Raw genomic sequence first — 26,655 nt, forward strand, 5'->3', positions numbered from 1 at the left:
CCAAATTTTCATTGGAAGTTGGGGTAGTTTCAGTATTGTTGCATAGTGTTACTTCTCAGTTGTCTATGTGTGATATCTCCACCCAAGGTTAGGATAATGCAGCCACCTGTTTCTCATTGATTATTTAGATTCTTAAGTAAAATGATAAAAAGGTCTCAGATCTTAAAATATGACATTTTCATGTTTCAGTGAGACCTAACAGTATTTCCAAGAGTCCTTAAACATTTTAAGCTGGCACAGAGAGCGTTAATGATCAACAACAAAGTTCTTAAAAATATTTCAAATTTTTATTGTGATGTTTAAATAGTGATGCCACACAAGTTGCAAAATTCTTTGACAGCAAAATTGCACAGAGTACCAAAGTGCTGTTGGTATTCAGAGTTCTGAGATGATTAGGAGTGAATGATTTTACTGCTGAGATATTCTCAGAATTAGACAGAGCCTTCTGTTCACCAAGACACAGTATTCACTACCGCTGATGCTTCATCATAAAATAGCACAATCAATATATAAAATATAAAGAAAATATAATAAAGTCACAATAAATAATAGTGTTTCTGGCCAAAAGTGAAAATAGCAGCTATTGCTGCAAACACCACTGCGACTAAAATAGAAATGAGAAACATGGGATGTAAGTAGTATGTTTCAATTCTTACTTCTGTCTTTGTGCAAATATGTGTGTCGCCAAGAGTGTTTTAATCAGTGTTTTTTTCAGCTCAGTGTGACTGAATGAAACAAGAATCAGCATGCAGTCACATTTAGGTTGTTGAGGTCACATGTTAAAGTTGTAGATCATATGGTTCCCAGTTACTTTCAGTAGAGTTAAATTATATTCATTGTAATTCTAGTTGACTTGTTATTATACTTGAAATCTTTGTAACACACAACTAATTTAGAGCATACTAAACCTACAATAACACGCTCAATTTTCAGTAGCCTAGAGCAAATCTACAGTAATTCTTCACATAAAACAATAAGAAAAAATGCCATTGATCAGTTCACAAAAATGAAAATGCAAATTATGACTTAAATGACAGCAAATAAAAACATTTCATTAAGCAAAACCAAGTTTTGCCAGACTACAAAAATAAACACACAACTGACTTAATGTCTTTAAATCCCAAGACAGTACAGATGAGGTCAGTTGACAGTGTTGTTGAAGGAAAATAAGAGCTCAAGTTGAACACTGGAGGGCAGACATACACATTTGTGAACTGAGCCTTGCAGAATGCCCTTTACTTTAAATGCAATGTTTTGTTACAAACACAGAGTTCTATTAGAGGAAAGGCAGATAGAGATAGGACGACAAGCACATGGTCATGCACACACGCATGTACACACCCACACACACACTCACTCACACACACACACAGACATGCAACTGCTGGTACACAAAACGGTCTCAATATGTAAAAGAAGACATTACTCCTTCTCTTACTTTCTCCACTTGACTTCCTTATGATTTAAGTCTGCCTAGCAGCGCCATGTGTCACAGAGAGGCATTCTGGGAACATGGATGTTCATCTCCACTGGTTGGTCAGGCGGATTGTCCCTCCTATAAGTGACCGTCTTCTCATTCGTTGTCGGGATGTATGACAGATCCTGATGAAATATACAATAAATCTCAGCCATACTAGTATGATTATAATAATAATAATGTAACAATATCACTGGTCACATACAGTATAATTTTTTTACTATTGGTCATAGTGCTTTGATCCATCCAGGTCATTTTTTCATGAGCTGCTAAATCATGGAGATATCAGTCATAGAAATTTCTGTCCTTCCGAGAATATAATGGGAGTGACTTTCAAGAATATAACGGGAGTGAGTGAAGTTTTTCCTGAGGATATTAAAAATCCAAAAATTAATTACCATTAATTACTATTTCTGTGAAACCCTTTTTTTGTTTGTTTTGGCACTGTGATCACTGCCATTCGGTTTGTTTTTTGTTTGTGTTTTGTTTTATTTCAAGGACTGAAAACTTATCTGCAAACCCAAGAAATGATAAAATATTGATATGCAAAATCATTACAAAATCCACCGATTTCTTAGGATTCCATACAAATCATGTGTCTATTTGTGCAAAATACACTTAACATGACGCCAGGATAGAAAATCTATAGATTTTTACGACGCTATGCTTAAAATGAAAGTTCTTACCCCCCCAAAAAAAGAAAAAAATGAGGTCACTACTTGTTATTAGAAATCATGTGACAGGGTCAAGAGGATTCCAGTTGTGCATCTTCCGCGATTTGTAACTCATACGAGTATACGTCTTCCACGGGTAGACCTGTTACAAATCTACATAATTAAATGGCAACTTTCAATGTAATCTTCGACGGGCCTGCTGTGTTCTTTTGGTGAAGAGCGCTCGGTAAGTTAATTAATCTCTGTTTCTCCAGTCGTACTGTCCCCCTTTATTAAAACCCTGCTGTGCTGATGACCACAGTGTGGCGGGGGAGCAGACCTTCCCAGTGCAGTGATAGTGCCCATCCTCAGTGGTTCCTTGCAACAGCCAGCTTCTCTTCTGAAGCAGCAGTCTGGACATAGCCACCACCACCAATCCACAAAGGACTGTAAGTGCACACACACTCAGGAAGGTGCCCACTAGTCTGCTGTTGCTGGCACACTCTGTGGATAGATACAGGCACAGACACCCCCCCCCCAACACACACACACACACTAGTTAGCGATCTGTGCATCTTTCGGGGAGCATGTGCAGATGACATTGCTCAAAACAAAGAAGACAAAGAGGGCTCATTTTGTAACAGGGTTACCATGGAGATCTGGCTCCGACTGCACTAGAGAAATAAGCGTCAGCAAGAATAGAAGGTCCCATTGGGCGGTTAGGGTGATGGGATAGTGGGCGATTAGGAGCATGCACAATGAACGTAACTGTTCCAAAAAATGGGGAAGGTGGAGTCGAACTGTAACACTTGGATCTGCAAAATTAGTCTATATAGCATGGGGAATGAATTTAATTGTGCATTTAGCTTTGCCTTTGTGTGTATTTTCTTGAAACTCAAGAAAAACAGCTGGGAATAGACAGGAATTGTAAAAATGTAAATATAGCAGGCCTGATGACTCAAATACACCAGGGTGCAGCCCTGCTATGGTAAAAGTTGACCAGTAGTAGTGTGCTGTGAGTGAGTGATTGTGTATGTGTGTGTGTGTGTGTGTGTGTGTGTAGTGGGAGTAAGGAAAAGCAGACTAACGTGTGTGTATTTTTATGATATACCTGGTCTTGTGCTTATGTGAAGCTGCCTCTGTCCAGCTTCTGAACTTGTTTGAAATCGATAACGACAGTTGTCATTACTGATATACATACAGTGGGACCCCAGCTCACCAATTTTACCTGTAGACAGAGAGAGAAAAAGCGAAAAAAGAGAAATAAAGAAGCAAATTTTTACAAGTAAAATATCAATTAAATGTTTCTTAAAGTGCCTAAAAGTTTTGTAACTTTAAAGTGATATTTGGTTCATTGTATGTTTCTGTATGTTGCCTCATGATTGGCCAGTCGGGGGTACTTCCTTTACATTACATTACATTACATTACATGGCAGACGCTTTTATCCAAAGGGACTTACAATAGAGGGCATAAGGACAGCAAATAACACTTGCAAATACAAGATGCACAGGAAATATACAGAACAGTAAGCTTGGGTTAGTGTTTTTTTTTTTTTTGTTTTCCTTCCTGCTTCTTGCCCAAAGGAAGCTGGGATTAGCTTCATACCAGCTGCTAGCCCGAATTCAGGATAGAGGGTACGGGATATGAATGAAGAACTCCAAGAAACCAATATAGCAGTAATGTATATGCAAACTTTGTCCTGCATGGACTCTAATTCAAAGTGTATATCATAGATGGGCCACATAGATGTTTTAACTTTGTAGGTTCTTCTCCCTTGTGGGGAGGATTGAAGAACTTGATGCCCATAACCATAAGATGGGACTAATGGGACCAGTGGTGGCTGAGTTGTTTGAAACCACATAATTGTCAATTGCTATTCAGTTCTATGAGGGCATTTCCTGCTGCAAAGATGGATGCGGCTAATGAATAAAAATGTCAAAAACCGAAAGAAATACTAGATGTTCTCCCCAGTAGATAAGCTAACCCAGCTTTACCTGATATATCATCCGTGTAGCCCACCAGTGAGGTACAAGTGCTGTTGCACACTCCAGTTTCTGTTTGTGTGAGACCATGAGACAGGTGGCAGTCCACACAATTCCTGAGGGACAATCATAGCACCAGTTTTAGTAGTAAAAATATTTTTAACTATAATGGGCGGCAGACTTAAGCGACACGTACCAGTATGACTGGCAGGTGCTCTGACACGCAGGACATCTTTCACATAATTTTCCATAGTATTGGGGGCTGTCACACACACACTCACCACACACACACCTCCCATGCCCGCTGCATAACAAGCCATTTGGTGACTGACAGGTTGCTGTGGAGACAGGACAACTACAGCTATCGCCGCTCCAGTTGTTATCACACACACACTCACCTGACACACACATTCCATGGCCTGAGAGAAACAGAGATAGGAGGAAAAATGTTAGCGATCATGATGTCTGGTGCAAATGCTTAGAAATCATTCTCATTATACCTCTTTAATGTATATTTCTTGCAAAAACTTCTTCTTACCTCCACACAACAGTCCATCATTGTAAGGACAGGAGTAGTCATCTATTTCACAGTATTTCCCATATATTGTCCCAAGCCTATTCTGCTCACATACACACTGACCACATTCACACACACCCCGACCGCTACAGTCTACATCTGAGGCATCAGATCTGCAATTCCAGTTGGTATCTCTGTTTGAGTCATTGAAAAATTCCTTCTCCGGACTCTGTTCCAAGCTCACAACATCTTCAGTCTCTGTGCATGGCGACTGGTTGCGCTTATGACAACGCCTTATCGTCCCACAGCCGCAGCAACACTTGGAATGAATCCGAACAGTGCTGGATTCGTTGTAACCCACAGGGCGTACAATCATTGTTGTCTCTTTATCTTCACACTCATCAGGACAAGAGTGCAGGCCGATGGTGATATTGAAATAGACCTGTTTGGAGAAAGAGCACCATACTCAGAAAATATTATAATTCTCACTCAATTGAATGTTTAACTGGGTCCCATGCGACTTTCCATTATTCCACCAACCTGCTGAAACTCCCTTTAACCCAACACTTAGTGTTTGCAGTCTGTGGATGTATCTTGAAAAAAATGCATCCTCCCGTTTCCCACTTTATTTTAACCCTGTTTTTCATCATCTGCTTTGTAAAAAAAATGTTTTAAATATATACATATATATATATATGTACCTCCAAGTCAATCACACTTCTGTGAAATCATAGTGTCCACTCAGGAAGCAACACAGATTCATTTTGACTTGTTTTAAGGACATTAAATCAAAGTTGGATCAGCCTGGAGTTTGTTTTTACACTTTAATTTTAAGTGTGATTCCTAATCCAGACCTCCATGGGTTAATACATTTGATTTCCATTGATCATTTTTGTGTGATTTTGTTGTCAGCACATTCAACTGTGTAAAGAACAAAGTATTTCATTAGAATATTTCATTCATTTAGATCTAGGATGTGTTTTTTTAAGTGTTCCCTTTATTTTTTGAGCAGTGTATATATATATATATATATGCACACACACACACACACACACACACACACACACACACACACACTCACGTATATGTATATGTATATGTATATGAGAGATGAGATGAGATGAGATAAGAACAACTTTATTTATCCCGTATGAAATTGTTGTGCCAGAGTTTCAGGCAAAAACATAACAGTAATAGATAATAGTAGGAAGGAGGGCGAATAAGAAATACAATAAAATATAATTTGTCAAGGTTAAGGCTATCAAGTGTTTTAAGGTCTTAAGTACAAAGATATGTATATGTATATGTATATGTATATGTATATGTATATGTATATGTGTATATTGCAGCATAAGGTCCCTGGTTTGATCCAGACAGAGCCTTTCTGTGTGGAGTTTCTCCCCATATCTGCATAAGTTTCCTCTGGGTTCTCCCGTCTCCTCCCGCATTCCAAAAACATGCAGTACATGAACTGAAGATCCTAAATTGCTCAGACGTGTGAATGAGAGACTGACTCTATACGTGGCCTTGTGAACCACTTGCAAACCATGAAAAGCCTACCTCCCCATTTCCCGACAGAAGAACAAGTGGTATAGATAATGAATGAATTGTTGAGGTGAACCCAAGACCCAAGTAAAAGTACAATTCGATTGATCAGTAGAGTCTTAGTTACTTGCTGCTAAATTCATATCCTATCATGGCACCTGGACGTATTTCTTCTTGAAAATGATTCACTTCGAATCTGTGAGGCAGTTCTACCAGCTGAGAGGAGTTTACAGTAAATGCTGAGGTTGCGGTTCAGCAGTTGCCTAAGTAAGTGAAAGGGTTCGTTATGTTGTCCTCAAGGACATGTAAGGCAAATGGCAAGTTCATTTGCCAAGATAACAGATGACCAGTTGACGACGAATACCTCACCCTCAAATATTCCAGGAGAAATTAATTTTGGTTGTCACATTGAAACAGATGTATTGGGGTCTGACGGGCTATTCTTTCATCCATTGTTATTGTCTACACAGAGGTTCGGGGGTGGTGGGTGCTTGAGCCATTCCCAGGAGACAGTGGGCGATAGCATGGATGCTCTCTGGACCGAATTCATGTTCACCACATTGCTGACATGAAGACATGGACAAGCTTTTTCTTAAATTCTCAGCCCTGGACAATTTTGAGTCTTCCATTAACCTACAGCTGATCTGTGGGAGGAATCATTCCAAGAGAACTCATGCAGGGAGCTCAGACAATTACAAAAAATATTTTATCAACGTGCTTCCCGTCCCAGTGCATATGCTCATCAGACCATCAACTTCTACACAGATTCATGGTATTTTGAGTATTTTTGATTAGAGAAGCCAGGCAACTTTGTGGGGGTAATCAAAAATAATGAAACATCTTAATCATCTGAATCTGAAATGACCTGGCCTATTAGTGGAGAAATGCCGCGGTGAGTTTTCCTCAGCATTGGTTTGAAAGCCATTTGTAGTCTGATGATGTTTCAAAAATCCTTTGCATTGGTTTTCATAGATTCGGAGTTCTGCAGCAATCTCCAAAAGAAGCTGTGACGATGAAATTACTAAATCCAATTGGAATTGAAATAAATGTCTATGCTGTTATTGCACAACTACTCAAATGCTGCTAAAGGTAAACTCCTTATATGACCTGCATTTACATTTAGCATTTAATCTGAAAGATAAGGCATGTTATTGTACGCATAGTTTATGTGAGAAAATGCTTACAGTCAAGTATTTCCTATTTTTATATCTTCATCTGGTAATGAGCTATTCATTAACTACATCTATGGATTAAAGGATTATCCCCTTGCAAGTATTTGCAGAGTATGTCATACAAATGACTAATAAAAGCCTTCTTTTCAGGTCAAAATGTTGTCAAGGACAAGGTTACGCTTTTCACCCAGAGGAGGTGTGTGCTTGAGCCATTCCAAGGAGACGTGGGTGATAGGATGGATGCTCTCTGGGCCGAATTCATGCACACAAAATGTTTTCAGGGAATATGCCTTTCACTGCTGAGGCGATGCGGGACAGGCAGTGAAATATTGAGTAGCGTGGCCCAGTTCCAAAACATTTCAACTTAAGTTTATAGTTTATTATTTTGTAAAAGCAAGGATTTAAGCTGAGGAACACAATGAAATCACATGCAAGTATTTCTGCTGATTACAGCCCGTAATCCGCTCAAGCCGGATTACGTACTAAATCTCTCCTATCACGACAAGATTTCGGTGGTGTTTGGGTTAGTGTGTTTGGTGGTATCGAAATGAAATGCAACCAACAAAATCTAACCACCTCCCAAGCAAAACTAGTCACATTGGAAAATATATTTTCACTCTCTGATTAGGACCACTGAATATTTGAAAATTGTGTTTACCGTTTGGCCAGGTTGTACTCCTGAGCAGCTCTGGCCTTGAGCTGTTGAACCTTCAGGACAGAGAGGAGACACAGATGACCAGTATCTGCTGACTGCTCTGTCGTCCACTGACACTGACAACGCCACTTCCGACAGCAACCTCTGTTTGTAGAGAGAGTAAAAATAAATACTCTACTAGGGAAGAGTACCGTATTTTCCGGACTATAAGCCGCTACTTTTTTCCCTCACGCTTTGAAAACCCGCAGCTTATACAAGCGATGCGGCTAATCTAATCAAACGGCCGTTAGGGGGTGCTGGTACAAAAACGAGACGGATGCAAGAGCTCAATGCAAAGAAGAAGAGGCGCGTTTTTTTGGCGCGCTTAACGCAGCACGACACGCAAAATATTTTTCAACAACTGTGTTATTGCAGCCACTCGGCGAGAAATCATTCACAAAAAATGGCCACGTGTGAGGAGCATCCTTTTCCTAGGTCTGCCAGCGGAAGATTTCAATGGTTTCAGTGTTTGATCCGCCATGTTGGAAACAATTAAGGTATGTAGATAAACATTTATAAAATCTTTCTGTGTAAATATCTCATTTCACATCGTCGATATCTGCAGGTTATAATGCGGTGCGGCTAAAATATGTAAAAATATTTTTTTCTTTTAAAATTTAGTGGGTAAGGCTCATATCCCAATGCGCCCTATAGTCCGGAAAATACGGCATATCATTGAACTATTGGAACGGTCACATACCATAAATTTCAAGGAATTGTGGGAAGGACATCTGACAATTTTTAAATTCTATTAAGTATAATTTTTCAAGAATTAATCACATTTTTACCCCAAACTGTAACCCCCAGAGAACCCCTTTTGTTGTATTACCTTCTAAAATCAAAGGAAATTGTGGGGGAAAAGAAAAATGAGGCCAACAAAAGCAACTTTGTATTTGATCCTGATTAGGAGACATGGTTTCCGGTGGGGATTTGATTGGTATTTCAATGCAAAGTTCGGTTCAGGCACCGCTACTTGTGGTGAATCTGTGGATTAAAATTTTCTTGTAGCAAACAATGCAGTACTGTGCTCAGGCAAGATTGAAGCCTAATCCGCAGCCAGCCAAGCAACCTCCCCCTCCAAAAAACAACAAAAAAAAAGACAAAGAGTAAAAATATATGCTCAGGGGGGGCCTCACCCTTCCTCAATGATGTGTTCTCAGTGGTCCTTCAGTCCATTACCATGCAAAAAAATCCTTTTCGAATAACAAATTCCTCATATTAATTTTGTGTGATTTTCATTTACTTTTAGCAACCGCTATAAATCTCTAGCACACACAAGAATTGAATGATTTTATCACCATTATATTCTGATATGTAGGCTGCGAAAAGGAATATTGTATTAATAAGTGCCAAAAAGTAACCATAATGAACTGGTCAACCGACATTAACCTTGTTTTTTCACAACTAAAGAGGGTGAATAATATACACTATAGAATGAGGGCAGATTAATCTAAAAATGATGCTAAAAATTAATTAATGCCAAAGTGGCAGGTTCGCAAACAGCCCACATTTCAAAGACCCTTGTTTTACATAAAATACCTTTGGTTTGTGGTTCATGGGGTTGTGCTGCATTATAAAAACAACACTGCCATACAACAGACGGGTGCTATTTGCGTCCAATTTATGATGTCTTTGCAAATACCTGAGTGTGTTTGTTCAACAAAAAACTGCTACTCCATATTTATAAGCAAAACAACCATTCAGATCATTGGGAATAGAACTACAGCCCTGAAAATGTTTTCAACAACCTAAGACAGAGGTGCAGAAGAGGTTCAGAACTCTGTACCTTGTATGCATCCACAACCAGCTCTATGAGGTTTTGGGCCTGGAAGAAGCCTATCTTCCCCAGGTAGGAGCCTGGTAGGAAGCTAACTAACTCCTAAAATAAAAAGGCACATGGGTCAACACATGCAACTTTGTTTTGTTAACTTTGTATTGGCGTAACAGAAATTCAATATGTGGCAATTCTTTTTAACATTGTACCCAACGGATAGGAGCGGCATACCTTACCTCATACCACTGATACTGTTGTTTCTCTACAGCAAAAATTGAGTAGATGTGGTTTTCCAGCAACTTGTCAGATAACTGGCCCACACTAGGATGGTCCTTAGAGAAAATAACAAATAAGCAATGTCAAAGTTCAGAATTTTACCAGACAATTGCGTGCTCAGTTATATCTGTGTCAGCCGGAATTAGCTGTTACCATCCTGGTGCTTCCTGTGTAGACGTTGTTCTCCAAATGGCAACGACCATCATGCGGCATGACAATTCCTGCAAGTCTGCTGTCCAGAGCAAGGTGGGACGGCTGATCGGTCATCAGGAGCAGAAGACGTTTAGCGTCCGGCCGCCAACCCACTGCTTTCTGAAAGACAGACAGAGTTCAATCTAGATGTCATCAGAGCACTGTTGTTTTAAATTAAATGCATTGATCTATTTTTTAACCTTATATGTCCTTTAAAAGTGTCTTTTGGCCGAGACTAGGATATTGCTGGGCCAAATAATATGTGTCAGATAAGGAAGGCACTAGTTTAATAATCAATTAAAATCAAAAAAGCCTATTTAAAGACTAGAGCAGGTCTTACATTTGATTAAATAACTCATTGTCTATACTACTTATTCTTCACGCAAGATCGCGGATATGTTGAAATCAATCCCAACTGACATTCTGCAAGAAGCCGATCACAAGCTCAGTTAGCTTTACTGTCAGACACACACTCGTACGCACACACACACAAACACAAACACACATGCATGCACAAATAAAGAAAGCTATTGATAATTCCTCCCTTTGTTGAATTTTTTTACAATTGCTGTGAGTAAATCAAGACATCAGACGCATGGTTACTTGATAAAGCAGCAGAAATTATTTACCTCATCACAAAGGCCCCCCACGATGTCTATAAATTTCTAGTGTGTGAAAAAAGGTCTATATTTGGATCTGTGTGTGCTTTTTACAGAAACCCAGTCAGCTTATGAGGAACTCTGGCATAATGGAGAGTCTATATAGAGCTGTGACCGCTTTAACGTTTCCCTGCAGTCGAGTTAATCAGGGACTCATGTGGGTCATGAATCACTACCATCCTGCATTCACAGTGTTAGAAAGTGTGACTATGTGTCTGTGTGTATGTGTTTGTCATAACACAGGAGTTGTGTCTTTGCAACCTTTGGAATTCCAGTGGTACTATCCAAACGTTTGTCAGAATTCCGCCATTGTCCCACCACAATAGCCTCTTTGATCGACGTCAGACTTTTCTGAAAAGGCAGATATTTGAAATGCAAAGTATATAGTAGAGCTTATAGCGCATACACACACCTGACAGACGGCAGCCTGTAGCATAGCATCAAGACCTCCCTCAGGGGTATCCATGTTGCCCGAAATACGCTGGTGTTTGATCACACGTGTGAACTCGCTTATATTCCCTGTCATACTAAGTACATGATGGAAGCCGTGGGCTGGCCGACAGTGGATCTCATAATCACTGGCGAAAGGCAGAATCCAACCAAAATTAGGACATGTTTTTCATTGATGCCGGTGGTATGTTACAGCATTTGGACAAAACTAACAAACAATGTTAGAAGCATGAATTACAGTGAGCACATAGTCATCATAAAATTGTTACCCCAAACAAAATCATTCTTTCAAAGTCATAAAATGACTGGGCATTATACTGTCTAACTATAGCCAAGAGGCTTCTGATCAAAAAACCATCAATTCTCCAGACAGGAATATTGCAAAATATCGATAGAATAGAATAGAATGCAATGCACCTTTAATAGTCCCACAATGGGGAAATTTCAATGTGCAATAAGTGCAAGAAAATATCATTCTCTAATTTTTCTACAGAAACATTTTGGTTTTTTGATGTAATTTAGGAACATTTTGGTGTATAATCTCTTCAGTGAGGAAAATAACCACATATTCTACTGGAGTTACAGATTGTGGAAAATTTGAATTTTCATAATATTTCTAGAGTGAGTTCAAGTCAGGATAACATTGTATACCTATAATTTAAACTTTTCAGAGAATTTTCAGTGAGAATTTTCCACTTGATCCACACAAAACTATAATTGCTCAAAATAAGTATTTCAAAATCAAATACCAAGATATGCATGTATATATTCCACCTAAACACATCAAGGCCGGAAATCTTTTTATCATTGTATTTTACAAAAATGTATTAAATCGGTTATGAAATAATAGAATAAAATAAGATGCATTGTTTCAAAATCCAGTTTGTAAAATAAAAGCACAAACATTCTGACAGAGGTCAAAGGGCAAATTGGCTTCCTCATTGGTTGGATTAGTTTAGAAATCAAACTGACTAGTTACTGTCTTACCTGCATGGGTTGTTGATTTTTGACGGATGGACATTAATGTAGGGTGAGACCGGTTTGTCGACAAATGAACCAAAACCGAGCCAAAGGTCTGAGGAATGCTCCGTCATTCGGAGTGACAGAGCTACACCTACTGTCTTCAGCTGAAGAGCAGACAGTTGTTTAACGCAGGATGGGAAACAGAAGAAGAACCATGTATCAAATATTTACCTTGAAATAATTCAAATTGGTCTTTAAAATTATTCAAATACATTGATCTCAGTGGTGGTGATAGCGCAATACAAATTCATGTAGGGGCACCTACATGATCAAGGTTCTCCTGCATGGATGCTGATACATCCACAAGGTAGTACAGATCCACAGGGTAACGATCCAGCTGCTTAACGGACATGATGAAACTGGTTTCTGAACCTAGTTACCCAGGTGATATAAAATTACTTACTTCCAACGATAACATTTTAAACAGTAAGCGTCTGTTTGAAGTATATGCATGCTCGAAGAGAGAGGCACACACACAACGTACCTGGTGTGAGGCTAACCCTGATGTCTGGAGGTGATACTTGTTGGTTACCAATGGTGTAGTTAACTTCCATATCGGTGTCTGAATGCTCCATGAACTCTGGCTCACAGCCTCTCCTGAGCAATCGTGCTGGCAGGTCGCAGCGGTAGCTTGGACCTCCTCCATCTAGATAGTCCTGGAGGGTATCCGCAAGGAGGGCAAATAGCTCATTTAGATACTACAGCAGCAGGGTTACGAAATATATATATGTTATATATACACTGCTCAAAAAAATAAAGGGAACACTTAAAAAAACACATCCTAGATCTAAATGAATGAAATATTCTTATGAAATACTTTGCTCTTTACACAGTTGAATGTGCTGACATGGAAGCTCAATGATGCTTCCTGAGTGGACACTATGATTTCACAGAAGTGTGACTGACTTGGAGTTACATTGTGTTGTTCAAGTGTTCCCTTTATTTTTTTGAGCAGTACATTTACCTCATATACAGCAGAAATAAAAGCAATGTGCAATATGGCAATGTGCAATGCAGTTGTGTCATTAATCAATAATGTGAGTTATTGTACAGGGTTATGGCATTTATTGGGAAGGATCCTTGTATGTGTGAGCTGGACAGCAGAGCTGTTACAGGCTGCTGGAGATGCTGCTCCACTGTCTGTCCATGATAGTAACACCTTACCACCTGTGCACTGTTATGCATATTTCTTAGCTCTGTTTGTTCCTGCAAAACATCCAACCACAATAACTGAACAGCTTCAAGAAACTGTAGACTCTTACAGACAGTCAGGTCAACTGTTTATGTCTTATGTGTCATTTTTGCACTTTGCAAATTTGTACCAAGGGCCAGGTTGGACCCTGTGGTCGGCTAGTTTTGGCTCCGTGGCCATGTGTTTGACATCTCTGTCGCAGAGCCTTCCAGCATGCCTCCCAATTCGGTTTCTAATCACACTGATCCGTCAACAAGTGTGTTTACAATTCTAAATTTGTTTACCACTGCGAATGGAATGGGTTGAGTGGTGTGTAAGTGATGTGGGGAAACACTTTGTCTCACCCCATACAAACACTCTCACACTCTCTCTTCTCACATACACACATACAGAGAGAGGGGGGGAGTGAGCAAGAGAGAGACAGAGTAGAAAAAGCATCCAAAATTAAAAATTTACAGCAGATATGTACATTAATTGTGTTTAACAGAATAGAACATACATTTTATTGTTACTGTACAGGCATACAATGAACTTTGAGTGCAACTGTGTTTGAAAATAAAAAAAGAACAAAGAGAGCCCGTCATCTATAACCCATAAGAATACTACACATTCTCAGTGTACTTCACACAACACTCATACTACATCTGTGCATATATGTATATTTGCACACACATACCCGCCAGACGAGACATAACTTAACAAATAAATATATTAAGTAAGAAAAATAGACTAATGCAGTATAATCATATAGTGAAGTAAGGCACAGTTTTATAAATACAGTGTCAATTATTGTACATGTTTGTATGAGTCATTGCACATATAGTTTCAGTCACTGCACATCTTTGTATGGCTTTATGCACATATAGTTCTGGTATTGCACATTTTGGTGTGAGTTATTGCACATATAGTTCTGGTATTGCCCATACTGGTATGGGTTATTGCATATGGTTTCAGTTTTTTTTCACCTGTATTAAGAGTTATTGTACATGTAGCTTCAGTTATGTTCACCTGAGTTATCTCACCTGCGTGTTTTATGTTCTCACAACCCAGGTGATAGCCAACAGAAGGAAATACAATAAAGCAATGTAAACTTTGATTTCAAAGGTTTTGTCCTGTAAAGAGAAGCACCTTTTTTATTCATTTTTTAAAGGATGCCACAGAATAAAAGCAGTCGGCTTAACAAACTCCTCTCTTGGATGCTTGTGTGTGTAGCTGAATGACCGAATGAAGAAGTTGAGCAGGCTATCATTAGTGCCTCACAAAGATCCAACCCCAACTCATGTTCCCTGTTAGAGTTTGGACAAACCATCGCTTTGTGAATTCTGCTGCAGAATGATAGGAAGGGCCAACATCCAAGGATAGGATTCATAGGCCAATGTTGCTTCAAGCACTCTGCCACCACAAGCCAGTTATAGCTGCAGTTGCTATTCCGACACCGAAAAGCATGAAAATGAAAAAGTCAGAGGAATTGCAGATACTCAAATTAACACAAATTAATGAACTATCAGCCAAGCCTCATTGATTGCCTGCAAGCAAATTTTGATCTCACATTTCATGACCTGTATATGTCAAGACACTTTCTATTCTTTTATACAGTGTTTTTCTAGGCCATTTCATGCAGCCTCAGGTACCGGTAATTTTTTGATTTTAAAGCAATTTCATGCTGTTTTATCAAAGTCAGTCATATTGGATAAACAGTTATATATACTGCTCAAAAAAATAAAGGGAACACTTGAACAACACAATGTAACTCCAAGTCAGTCACACTTGTGTGAAATCATAGTGTCCACTCAGGAAGCAACACAGATTCATTTTGACTTGTTTTAAGGACATTACATCAAAGTTGGATCAGCCTGGAGTTTGTTTTTACACTTTAATTTTGAGTCTGATTCCTAATCCAGACCTCCATGGTTTGATACAATTGATTTCCATTGATCATTTTGGTGTGATTTTGTTGTCAGCACATTCAACTGTGTAAAGAGCAAAGTATTTCATAAGAATATTTCATTCATTTAGATCTAGGATGTGTTTTTCAAGTGTTCCCTTTATTTTTTTTGAGCAGTGTATATATAGACATTTTTAGATAATACTTTCATATTTTTTTATACTTGCAGATTTTATTTTATTCTATTCTAAGCTTGTCGCTGTCTGTTTTTTGTATGCTATGCTGCTGCCCAAATATGTATAGACATTTTTAGATTTTATACTTTTTACTCTTGCAGATATAGTGACGTGTTAAAGACTTCAATCTGTCGGTGTGTGCTATTTAAGAACACCTTGTGTCTGTTATGTTGCACAAATATACACTTTTAAACATATTCCTACCTCCATGAAACACCAGGCGCACTGCGGTCCCCGTCGGAGACACTCTGTGCAAGAGGTGACACCAGGAGACCAACACTTGCTGTCAGCTGTCATCAAGAGAATCAGGAGAAACACCAAGAATGTGTGTTACCGGTCATTATGAGCTGTGCAGCAGAGCCTCTTTGGAATTTTGCAAAGCTTTCATGCACTTCTGTTTATTGAGGCACGAGGCCTATTTACTCATAGCAGCCTGGTCGCTATGCGCTGGCAAGTTGAAAAGAGAGGATACTCATATTGCGAGTCAGAGCAGGTGCCTGGGTTGTCCGAGCGGAGCAAATGTCAACCCCTCCGTGCACATTTCATCAAAAGTCATTTGCTTTTAAGATATATGGATCCAATGTACATGGAGAATAAGTCCTTTCCGGTTTCACCAGGAAATACAATATGATAGTAGATTATGGATTCCAAGGTGTTTAACGTGGCAGGATGATAGAAAACTATCTTCTTTATCAGTTTTGCTTGACTGAGGAGGTGAAAAAAATGCTCACAAGCCAATGTGATCCAGTTTACACCGCTGGCTGTGTTAATCATATCAATAAGCGGAATTATTTATAATATAGATTTATTCCAGCGGATGAGACTGCAACTCTGGATCTCACTAGCCTGATCACACACACTCCCATCATCATTTTTTTTTTTTTTTTTCTTTCTGATGGAACTATGTCAGACATAACCTTGTATACCTGCCGATGGCAAATAAATCCTCTAAAAACAATCCTGGTTGCGTTGGAAACTTGACCGCATCTGTAACGCAAATGGATGGACATCACGCAAGAAAAAAAAAAAGTGCTCATCCACTCACCAAGAGGAGAATCGTCAGAGAAAAGGGCTTCCATTGAGAAGCAAAGCTGGATGCACAGATGGACGATGCTGTAGTACGTCAAGGACCAAGAAGTCATATTATTATTTCCGGGAGGGAGAGCGTGGAGGAAGAGGAGCCGGCTGTCGTGCACAGGATCGCGGGGGGCGCAGCGGGGCGAGACCGGGCACCGCGCGTTTGAACAATAGTCGACTGTCCCAGACCGCGCCGCGGGGCATTGTTTTTCTTCCCGCAACCCTTCTAATTCCGTGGAGGTTATCACATTTACTGGTCAAATCAGCTTACATAATGCGGTTCCCCACCCCTCCACTACCAACTATCTTTTCTTCTTACCGAGCCGCGAACACGTACGGTGACGAAGCGTTGCGCACTGCCATGCTGACCGAAGGGCAAAAAAGAGTGATCGGGTGTTTTGGTTTTTTTTTATATCCGAAAAACTGACTGGAGGGGCCGATGCCATGGCAACGACGCGACGTCTTTGCGGTGTGTGTGTGTGTGTGCGTGTGTGTGCGGGAAAGAGAGAGAGAGAGAGAGAGAGAGAGAGAGGGAGGGAGGGAGAGAGAGAGAGAGAGCGAAAGTGGAAAAAGACATATGAGGACCCTGCCAGTTGAGGTGCTTGACATGAACTGTAGTCTTGCAGGGAGCTTTTTTTTTTTCTTCCAAATGTCACAAAAAAAAAAAAAAAAAAAAAAAGATTTTTTTTTTTTTGCTTGAGGGTCTGTGACAAAAAAAAAAAAAAAAAGATTTTTTTTTTTTTTTTTTTTTTTTTTTTTGCTTGAGGGTCTGTGACATTTGGAAGAAAAAAAAAAGCTCCCTGCAAGACTTGTTCATGTCAAGCAAAAAAAAAAAAAAAAAAAAAAACTTTTTGTTTTTTTTTTGCAATAGTGGAGTGTGGTCTGCAAAACTAGGGCGGCTCACGTTGTGTACAGATTACTGTGGAAATGGAAGGCAAAAAGACATAAAATTCACTGCGGTCCAAACCATCTTGTCGTCTTCAGTTCGGGCCTTGTGGATAAAACAATACAAGCTAAGCTTGGCGGTTATTGTTCGTGCGGCTCAACTCATACACACACACACACACACACTCACAAAAGTCCCTTATCTCCTTTGTTTGCCCCTATCTGTTGCTCAGAAGCCCGGAGCCAAGCCAGCTACGCTTCTTTTCACTCATTTGCATAATTTATAAGCAGGAATTTTGCACAGAGGAAGTCCCAACAATACCCACTCTGTGTCCAAAGCAGCTGCTCACAAATAAACTAAGTCCAGGTTCTGATTCCCTCCACCTTCAGAAATTGTTCTTTTGGCTGATATCTACTATCAGAGTTTGGGTGACAGGGAAAGCATGGCCAAAAGACAAAATATCAATAAAATAATAATCACTGTTTAAACGCTGCTTTAGCCTTGGAAAGGTAACTGTGGGACTCATTCTGACTTCCCCACCTTTTTTTTTTACCTCCAGATCTTCCTCCCCCCTTGTTTCTCTTACCCCACCCCAAACCCCTGGTGTGTTTGTGTTAGCGGTCGGCCAGGCTTTTCCTCACGGTAGTCTGGTCTAATCACACTCCACCGATGTCAAAAACATGAACTGCACTAGTTGTCATTGCATCTTGATCAAGATGGTCGATCCTCGCTAGAAGAACGTTCAGCCTTTCTTTTCAAAACTCTTTGCAAAGTTGATTATTCGTCATGAATTTCCTTTCTTTTTTTTGAACCGGTGTTTTCTTAACTTAAGAAAATGACATGGCAGGAGGTCAAAGTGGGGGGTGAGAGAGAGATAAGGACCAACTGGGTCGTTTCGTGGACAGATTTGAATCAACCATCTCCAGTGCCAACGTGAAAGTGGTAGAGGTAATGCATTTAGGGAACCTAAATAAGCATGAATATGCTTTACTGTGTGTCTCATACTAGATGCTGTCTTGAAAAACGCTAGGAGAATTGTTATCTCTTTAAAATTGTATTTTAAAACAGGAGTTCCACCGTTGATGACGTTTCAGGTTCCTCGTCTTGACTTGGCTTTCCACTACTGTTCACTTAACTAACCGCTAACTACGGTCTTCTTCTTCTTCTTCTTTCGGTTTTTCCCTTCAGGGGTCGCCACAGCGAATCAACTTTCTCCATCTAACCCTATTCTCTGTATCCTCCTTTTTCACACCAACTACCTTCATATCCTCTCTCACTACGTCCAAAAATCTTCTCTTTGGTCTTCCTCGAGACCTCTTGCCTGGCAGCTCCAATTCCACCATCTGTCTACCAGTACATACACTATCCCTCCTCTGTACTCTGACCTTCTCTCCAAAACATCGAACATGTGCTGTTCCTCTGATAGACTCATTCCTGATCCTATCCATCCTGGTCACTCCCAAAGAGAACCGCAACATCTTCATCTCTGCAACCTCTAGTTCTGCATTCTGTCTTTTCATCACCGGAATTGTTTCAAGTCCATACAGCATTGCTGGTCTCACCACTGTCTTGTACACCTTTCCTTTTATTCTGGCTTATAGTCTTCTATCACATAGTAGCCCTGACACTTTTCTCCACCCATTCCAACCTACTTGAACCCGTCTCTTCACCTCTTTTCTCACTCTCTGTTCCTCTTGACCGTTGACCCCAAGTACCCGAAATCTTCCAACTTCTTGATCTCCAATCCCTATAGCCTCACCGTTCCACTCGAGTTCCTCTCATTCACACACATATATTCTGTCTCGCTGCAACTAACTTTCATTCCTCTCCTTTCCAGAGCATACCTCCACCTCTCTAGATTTTCCTCTACCTGTTTTCTGGTCTCACGATAGATCACAATGTCATCTGCAAACATCATGGTCCATGTAGATTCCTGTCTAGCCTCATCTGTCAGCCTATCCATCACCATTGCTAACAAGAAGAGGCTCAGAGCTGATCCCTGATGGAGTCCCGACTCCACCTTGAACTTCTCTGTTACCCCTACAGCACACCGTACCACTGTCTCACAGCCAGCATACATGTCCTGCACCAGTCTAACATACTTCTCTGCCACCCCAGATTTCCTCATACAATACCAGAGCTCCTCTCTTGGCACCCTGTCATATGCTTTTTCAAGGTCTATAAAAACACAATGCAGCTCCCTCTGGCCTTCTCTGTACTTCTCTATCAGCATTCTCAAAGCAAATACTGCATCTGTAGTACTCTTTCTAGGCATGAAGCCACACTGCTGTTCACAAATGCTGACTTCTGCTCTCCACTACTCTTTCCCATTACTTCATTGTATGGCTCATCAACTTTATCCTGTCTGTTCTCTTCAGTCCTCTCAGAATCCCACTTCTTCTCTACTAACCGTTTTCTCTGTATACACTCCTGCACTTCCTCATTCCACCACCAAGTCTCCTTATCTACTTTCCTTCCAGATGACTCACCAAGTACTCTCCTACCTGTCTCCCTGATAACACTAGCTGTTGTTGTCCAATCGCTGGAAGCTCTCCATGACCACCTCATCCTAAGCTGTCTGGCCACACTCTCACCTACAGTTTTTTTGCAGTCACTGATCTCTTCCAGGTTACCTCGTCTATACAAGATATAGTCTACCTGCTTGCTCTTACCTCTGCTCTTGTAAGTTACCCTATGTTCTTGTCTTTTCTGGAAAAAAGTGTTCACTCCAGCCATTTCCATCCTTTTTGCAAAATCTACCACCATCTGTCCCTCTCCGTTCCTATCCTGGATACCAAATCTGCCCATCACTTCTTCATCCCCTCTATTGCCTTCACCAACATGTCCATTGAAGTCTGCACCAATTACCACTCTCTCATCTCTAAGGATATTCAGCATCACGTCATATCTAACTCATTTTAGATCTTCTCCTTCTCCTCAAACTCACATTCCACCTGTGGGGCATAGTCACTAACCACATTGAGCATCTCACCTTCAATTTCCAGTTTCAGACTCATAAGTCTATCTGACATCCTTTTAAACTCCAGAACGTTCCTAACAAACTCCTCCTTCAAGATAACTCCTACTCCATTTCTCTTCCTGTTAGTACCATGATAGAACAACTTAAAGCCTGCTCCTAAGCTTCTAGCCTTACTACCTTTCCACCTGGTCTCCAGGACACACAGTATATCTACTTTCCTTCTCTGCATCATGTCGACCAACTCTCTACCTTTTCCTGTCATTGTCCCAATATTCCAAGTCCCAGTCCCAGACTCTTGCCTTTCCTCTTCTCTCTCTGCTTACGAACACGCCTTCCTCCTCTCCTTCTTTGATCTACAGTAGCCCAGTTTCCATTCCCTTCAAGTCATCGGTACCAATGGCAGTCATTGTTTAACCCAGGCCTCGACCAATTTTTTGCATGCTTGGTTTTGGCAAAAGTTTAATGCCGGATGCCCATCCTGAACCCTCTGCATTTATCTGGGCTTGGGGCCGGCTCAGGGAGACACTGCTCCGCATCCCCCCGAGGCTGGCTCGGGGGTATACCAGTGCCAGTGCCGCCTTACCATATTTATAGATTTATAAATTTGTGCAAATAATTGGTAATAAAATTTTCAGTTTTGTTAGAATTTAAAGAGTTATCAACAAATGTGATTTTGGTCATAATAAATTATAATTGTAATGTGAATTTAGATCATTTAAATGCACTTAAATGTTTTCCTAAACTATTCTTTTGGGCGGGGGGGGGGGCTCCATTAGGGATTTGCACATTTTCTAAATGATGTTTTCTTGATGATGTTATTATGAACATCAGTGTAATAACTGATCATGATCAGGTTGATGATGTTTAATGAAAAAGAATATTTCAGATGAAAAAGATGAAGGAGAAAGGTGTAAAAAATATTGGATAGTGCTTCTCTTTTGGAAAAGTGTTATGGATGGTTTTCGTCATTACACACAGAACAAAACTGTGTATATTTTAGTTCATTCTGTCCTTTTATTTTTCACCTGACATCATAATTGCAAATTCTGAATGTGTGATAATTAGATTATATCTTTAGTATTGATTTCATTGTCATGTCTAAACACCGAAAATATTTACATTTAGAATCAAATGAGGGCATTATTTAATATATTATTGGTCTTCAGGTGGACAAACAGCAGCGTGTATTTACAGCAGCATCTGCTTCAAATATCTTTTTTAGATCATTATCGAAAAACATCAGCACTGTGAAAGTTTGGCAGGTAACAGTGAAAATTCTTCTTCAAGTTTAAGACAACAATGCACATAAACCCATTTGCAACAGTTAAGTTACACAACTTCTTTCCCCCTCAAATGTCAACATTCTGAGATTGTTAATTTAATAAAAAAAATTTTTAAATGTAAAATTAATCTATATTAGACATGCTAATTTACATTCAACAATTTTCATTTAGTAATTTTCCCTGGAACAGGAGAATTATCCGGAAATGTTTTAGTATTGAAATAATAGCTAGCATTTACGTGTGCTGAAATAAAAAATAAAAAATAAACATCTGGCTGGTTTTTCACACACACAACCAAGGAAAACCCATGGTTACTACCATACCATCACTGACATTTATGCTAACCTCTGGGAACCTTGTGGTTACATGGCATGCAGAAAACAGGCAGATATGTTTATTCTATTCAACCGCCAGCATGACTCTTGAGCCCACAGTGATCCATTTTTTGTTAACCTCAAATCTTCCATGTAAGTGACATCCTTACTGTCTGACAAATAGACCCTTGGATCTCGGCATGGACTTTTGTACGTCAAACATTGGGTGATTAAAAACAGCCATTGCGGTAATGTGAAATTTAAAAGAATGTCTGTCATTTTCATGTCAGTCATTATCAGGCACAGAAGTTTCCTCATGCGTCATGGAAATGGCTCGGTTGTAAGCATTGATTACCGTGGTTGGATAATCTCTACAAATGTAAAACGATCAAGATTCAAGTAGAGCTGCCGTACCTTAATTCTTCTTCTTTCGGCTTTTCCCTTCAAGGGTCGCCACAGCGAATTAACTTTCTCCATCTAACCCAATTCTCCATATCCTCCTTTCTCACACCACACCCTTCATATCTTCTCTCACTACGTCTATAAATCTTCTCTTTGGTCTTCCTCGAGACCTCTTGCCTGTTAGCTCCAATTCCAGCATCCGTCGACCAATATATTTTCTATCCCTTCTGTACATGACCGAACCATCTCAGTCTGGCTTCTCTGACCTTCTCTCCAAAACATCTAACATGTGTTGTTCCTCTGATAGACTCATTTCTGATCCTATCCATCCTGGTCACTCCAAAAGAGAACCTCAACATCTTCATCTCTGCAACCTCTTGTTCTGCCTGCTGTCTTTTGGTCATTGTAACGGTTTCTTATCCATATATCATCGCTGGTCTCACCACCGTCTTGTATACCTTTCCTATCCTATCAGACTTTTTAATTCCTCTTCCCTCAGCCGCAGGGAATCTTCAATCTTTGTAGTTACTGCTAACAGTTAGACAATTCGTATTTCATTATATTTCTTATTCTTCCTCCTTTCTACTATTATCTATTACTGTTATGTTTTTGTACTTGAAACTCTGGCACAACACTTTCCTTCGGGATTAATAAAGTTGTTCTCATCATCTCATCATCTCATTATTCTGGATGATAGTTTTCTATCACATAGTACCCCTGACACAGCTGCCATACCTTAATGATCCTTTGTAAGGAACTGCAATATGTCTTATGTTAACGCTCATATTATGTTAAGGGTCAATTTGACCCATTGGGTCAATGGGTCAAATGGGTCAAATTGACCCTTAACATAATAAGAGGGTTAAATGCATCATAAGATATATATTTTGCTACAGGAGAGAGTACAAAGGCAAGCATTCAATACAGATTCTGCATTTCTGAACACAGAATGTGAAAATGAAATCTGATCTCATGCAAAAAGATTTATAAAAAAAAAGTCATATTTCTGACAAAGAAGGAACAAAAGGTAAATAAATGCACATTTTGAAAAATATCTTTAACCTGAGAGACCGGTCCAGGGTTCAAAATTAACATTAAGTTTCTTATATATAACCAGGTCCTAGAGACATACTTGGACTTGCTCAATCTCTGTTTGGTATTAAGGTCTTCTACTGAAAATGTCAAACTTGTTTGACACTTTCATGAGTTCAGGAAAGTCACACATCTGAAAACAGGAAAAGTGGTGAGCTAAGGCTTGTGTTATAAGCAATCATTTTAGATTTTTTTAAAAATGTGTATTTTTCTCGGCCCTTGCCATTGTTGTCAGCCAAATATTGTGAAAGATTTAGAATTTCAATGCATTATCAGACAAACAAATGGATGGACTTGAATACACATCGGTCTCTTAAGAGAATTCAATTTACAGATTTTTGTAAGTCTCTCGTGACATTCAGCTCTTTACATTTTTTAAATAATTTTTATTCTTTCATTATTTGAAGCCACTCGAAGTTTGACATTCTCCTAAATAATCACATGTGAGCAAAATACTAAAGAGACACATTTTGTAAGATTGGGGACCCGTGCCTCCTCTGGCATTTTTTGAGAAATGTTCAATTTTGGAAAATGAAAGTCATTGTGGAGAGCCCCATCGAAGTAAGTAATTTGTTTCTTTCCCTTATCAAATCCTTTTCTACAAACCAGAGTCTTGGAGATTCCCTCGGCACACTGATATTCTGTCAAGGTCAACAGAGTTTGTGTGGCTCCATGCCAGACTCAGTCTGGGAACGAGGAGCGGCGGCCTGTAAAATCACAGTCCTGCAGCCGCAAGATGTATATTAAGGGGAATTACGCGTTTGTCATGCCATGCAACAGCAGTTTGGTATTGCAATGACACCATCCTGTGGTCTGTCATAGTGACTAAGCACTCCCCAATACACACATACACACACACAAAAATATTTTATCATCAGCTCTGGGTTATATTTCCGTGACACAACAGCCAAGGACATAAGCTCTGACTTCCAGGTAATCCAGGTCATTTTCACTTCTTTCTTCAGTTTTAGATCATTTAAATTGGAATTATTCTAATAGTAAAATCAGCAATGACAGTAATTATTTGGATTTCTTGTACATAATCAATGAGCAAAAGATTTAAATCTGATTTTTATGATTACAGAATAAAATATCTCTAAGGATGCAACTTGACCTACAGCAGAAAAAAAAATGGAAGTAAGATTTGATGATTTGAAAATCAATGAAAATCAATCTGTTGCATAGCATTTTTTTTCCAAAAAGAATGATATGGTGAACATCTATGTAGCCTGAAGATCTGACAACTGACTCATTACTGTAGACCAAGTTGCGTGAACAGCAATTACTTGCTGTTACCTATTTAAATTGAATTAATGAGTAGATTTAACAGTTTTCAAAACTGTTGCATAACCTGTTTGCCCTCCCAAACATGTTTACACACATTTCTGTCATTTTGTTTATGTCTATTCATCTTATTCTGAACATCATTCTGGGGCTGGAGCCAGTATTGTGGGTGAGAGTCTACACTCTGTCCTTCACCAGTTAAACATAGTGCTACAGAAATAGCTATGAACATTCAGCCTCTCGGTCAAACATCTGTGTAATTTAGAATCTTCAGTTTACCCACTGCATGATTTTGGATAGTGGTGGGAAAACGGCAAACCCGGAGAAAACCCATGTAGACATGGGGGGAATATGAAAGGCCTAGTTGCAATATAGCCAGGTATCTTCTTTTTGCACAGTGGCTGCTACTGCCTCAGTTTGCAGTAACCTGATCTGAACTCGATACTTCTATGCTGCTTTAAATCCCTGGCTCTCTTCACTCACCTGATGTCGATTACAAGGCAAGGCAAGATACCGGATCGGTGGGGTAGTTGGGATAGCGAGTGTCTCCCCAATTTGAAAGTTGATGGTTCCCTTTCCAGAGCCAGCCCCACCAAATGTGGTGGGGATACCAAGTCATCTTTACATACGCTTACAAAAGAAATAGAGTTGCTTTGTCGTCTACCATTGTCCTTGATTTATAAGATAAGATAAGATAAGAACAACTTTATTAATCCCGAAGGAAATTGTTGTGCCAGAGTTACAGAAAATATAACAGTGATAAATAATAAAAAGAAAAAAGGCAGAATTAGAAATAAAATAAACTATAAGCTATAAGGTGTCTCAGTGAAACTATAAAGTGTCTTAGTAAAACTATAAGTGTCTTCGTAACAAGTGAGGCAAGGAGTGCACAATAGTATGATAAAAGGAAAAATTGTAGTGTATCTGTTATGAAATGAAATATTGCACAGTTCTGAATATTGCACAGTGAAATGAAATATTGCACTTTTTTTTTTTTTTTTTTTTTTCAAGGTTAATGATAGGTTTTTATGGTTGCCGGCGGCTGAATGGAGAGGAATGGAGAGGAAAACAAGGAAAACAAAACACATTTATTTTTATAAGATAACATGTCACCAATGGCACATGTATGTTGGGGGTATATGTGCATTTTCCCTTCCAGCCCTTTGGTGCTAGATTGTTGGTTGTTCCTGGCATGTTCCTTGTCCCTGAATTCTATGTCTCACCTTTCCTCACTAGTTCCTTGGGCCAGAACTCAACGCCTCTCCTCTCCAGCTCCTAGTTCCTAAAACCCAGCACACAACTCCTTTTCTTTCCCTTGCCAAATTAACCCCTTAAGACGCCTTACCTTCTGAGTGTCCTTGCGTTTGGGTCAGGCACACTCTCAGTAATCATGACAATGTATGTCCTTACTACAAAATCAGAATCCTCCAAATTAGCGAATTAAAAAAAAAGGTCATTCTAAATACAGGAAGGGATCATGATATTCACCCCTCTTGCCATAATTTGCCGGTACTTTTAAATCAATGTGAGCTTTTTTGCCATCATCATGGGTGGGTGAATGTTGTCCCGATAAAGTCCCGATTTGCAGATGCTGTGCGCAGAAGCTCAG

At 39.6% G+C, this 26,655-nt stretch overlaps 1 protein-coding gene across 1 annotated transcript; it reads right to left on the reverse strand.

Moving 5' to 3' along the window:
• Positions 1-271: 271 nt before the first annotated feature.
• itgb8 (integrin, beta 8) lies at positions 272-17,268 on the reverse strand. The gene is made up of 16 exons (XM_086171610.1): positions 16,774-17,268; positions 15,933-16,018; positions 12,900-13,071; positions 12,681-12,787; positions 12,380-12,519; positions 11,355-11,520; positions 10,245-10,403; positions 10,052-10,147; positions 9,828-9,920; positions 8,006-8,146; positions 4,652-5,072; positions 4,310-4,532; positions 4,126-4,229; positions 3,242-3,358; positions 2,471-2,634; positions 272-1,602 (listed from the first exon to the last, which is right to left on the reverse strand). Exons 1-16 carry the CDS (start codon positions 16,868-16,870, stop codon positions 1,474-1,476), a joined length of 2,415 nt encoding a protein of 804 aa, XP_086027736.1. The 5' UTR covers positions 16,871-17,268; the 3' UTR covers positions 272-1,473.
• Positions 17,269-26,655: the final 9,387 nt, after the last annotated feature.

The sequence above is a fragment of the Fistularia commersonii genome, chromosome 24 (assembly GCF_037954325.1).
Source record: "Fistularia commersonii isolate RoL2024-O1a breed Wild chromosome 24, RoL_Fcom_v1.0, whole genome shotgun sequence".
NCBI classification, from domain to species: Eukaryota; Metazoa; Chordata; class Actinopteri; order Syngnathiformes; family Fistulariidae; genus Fistularia; species Fistularia commersonii.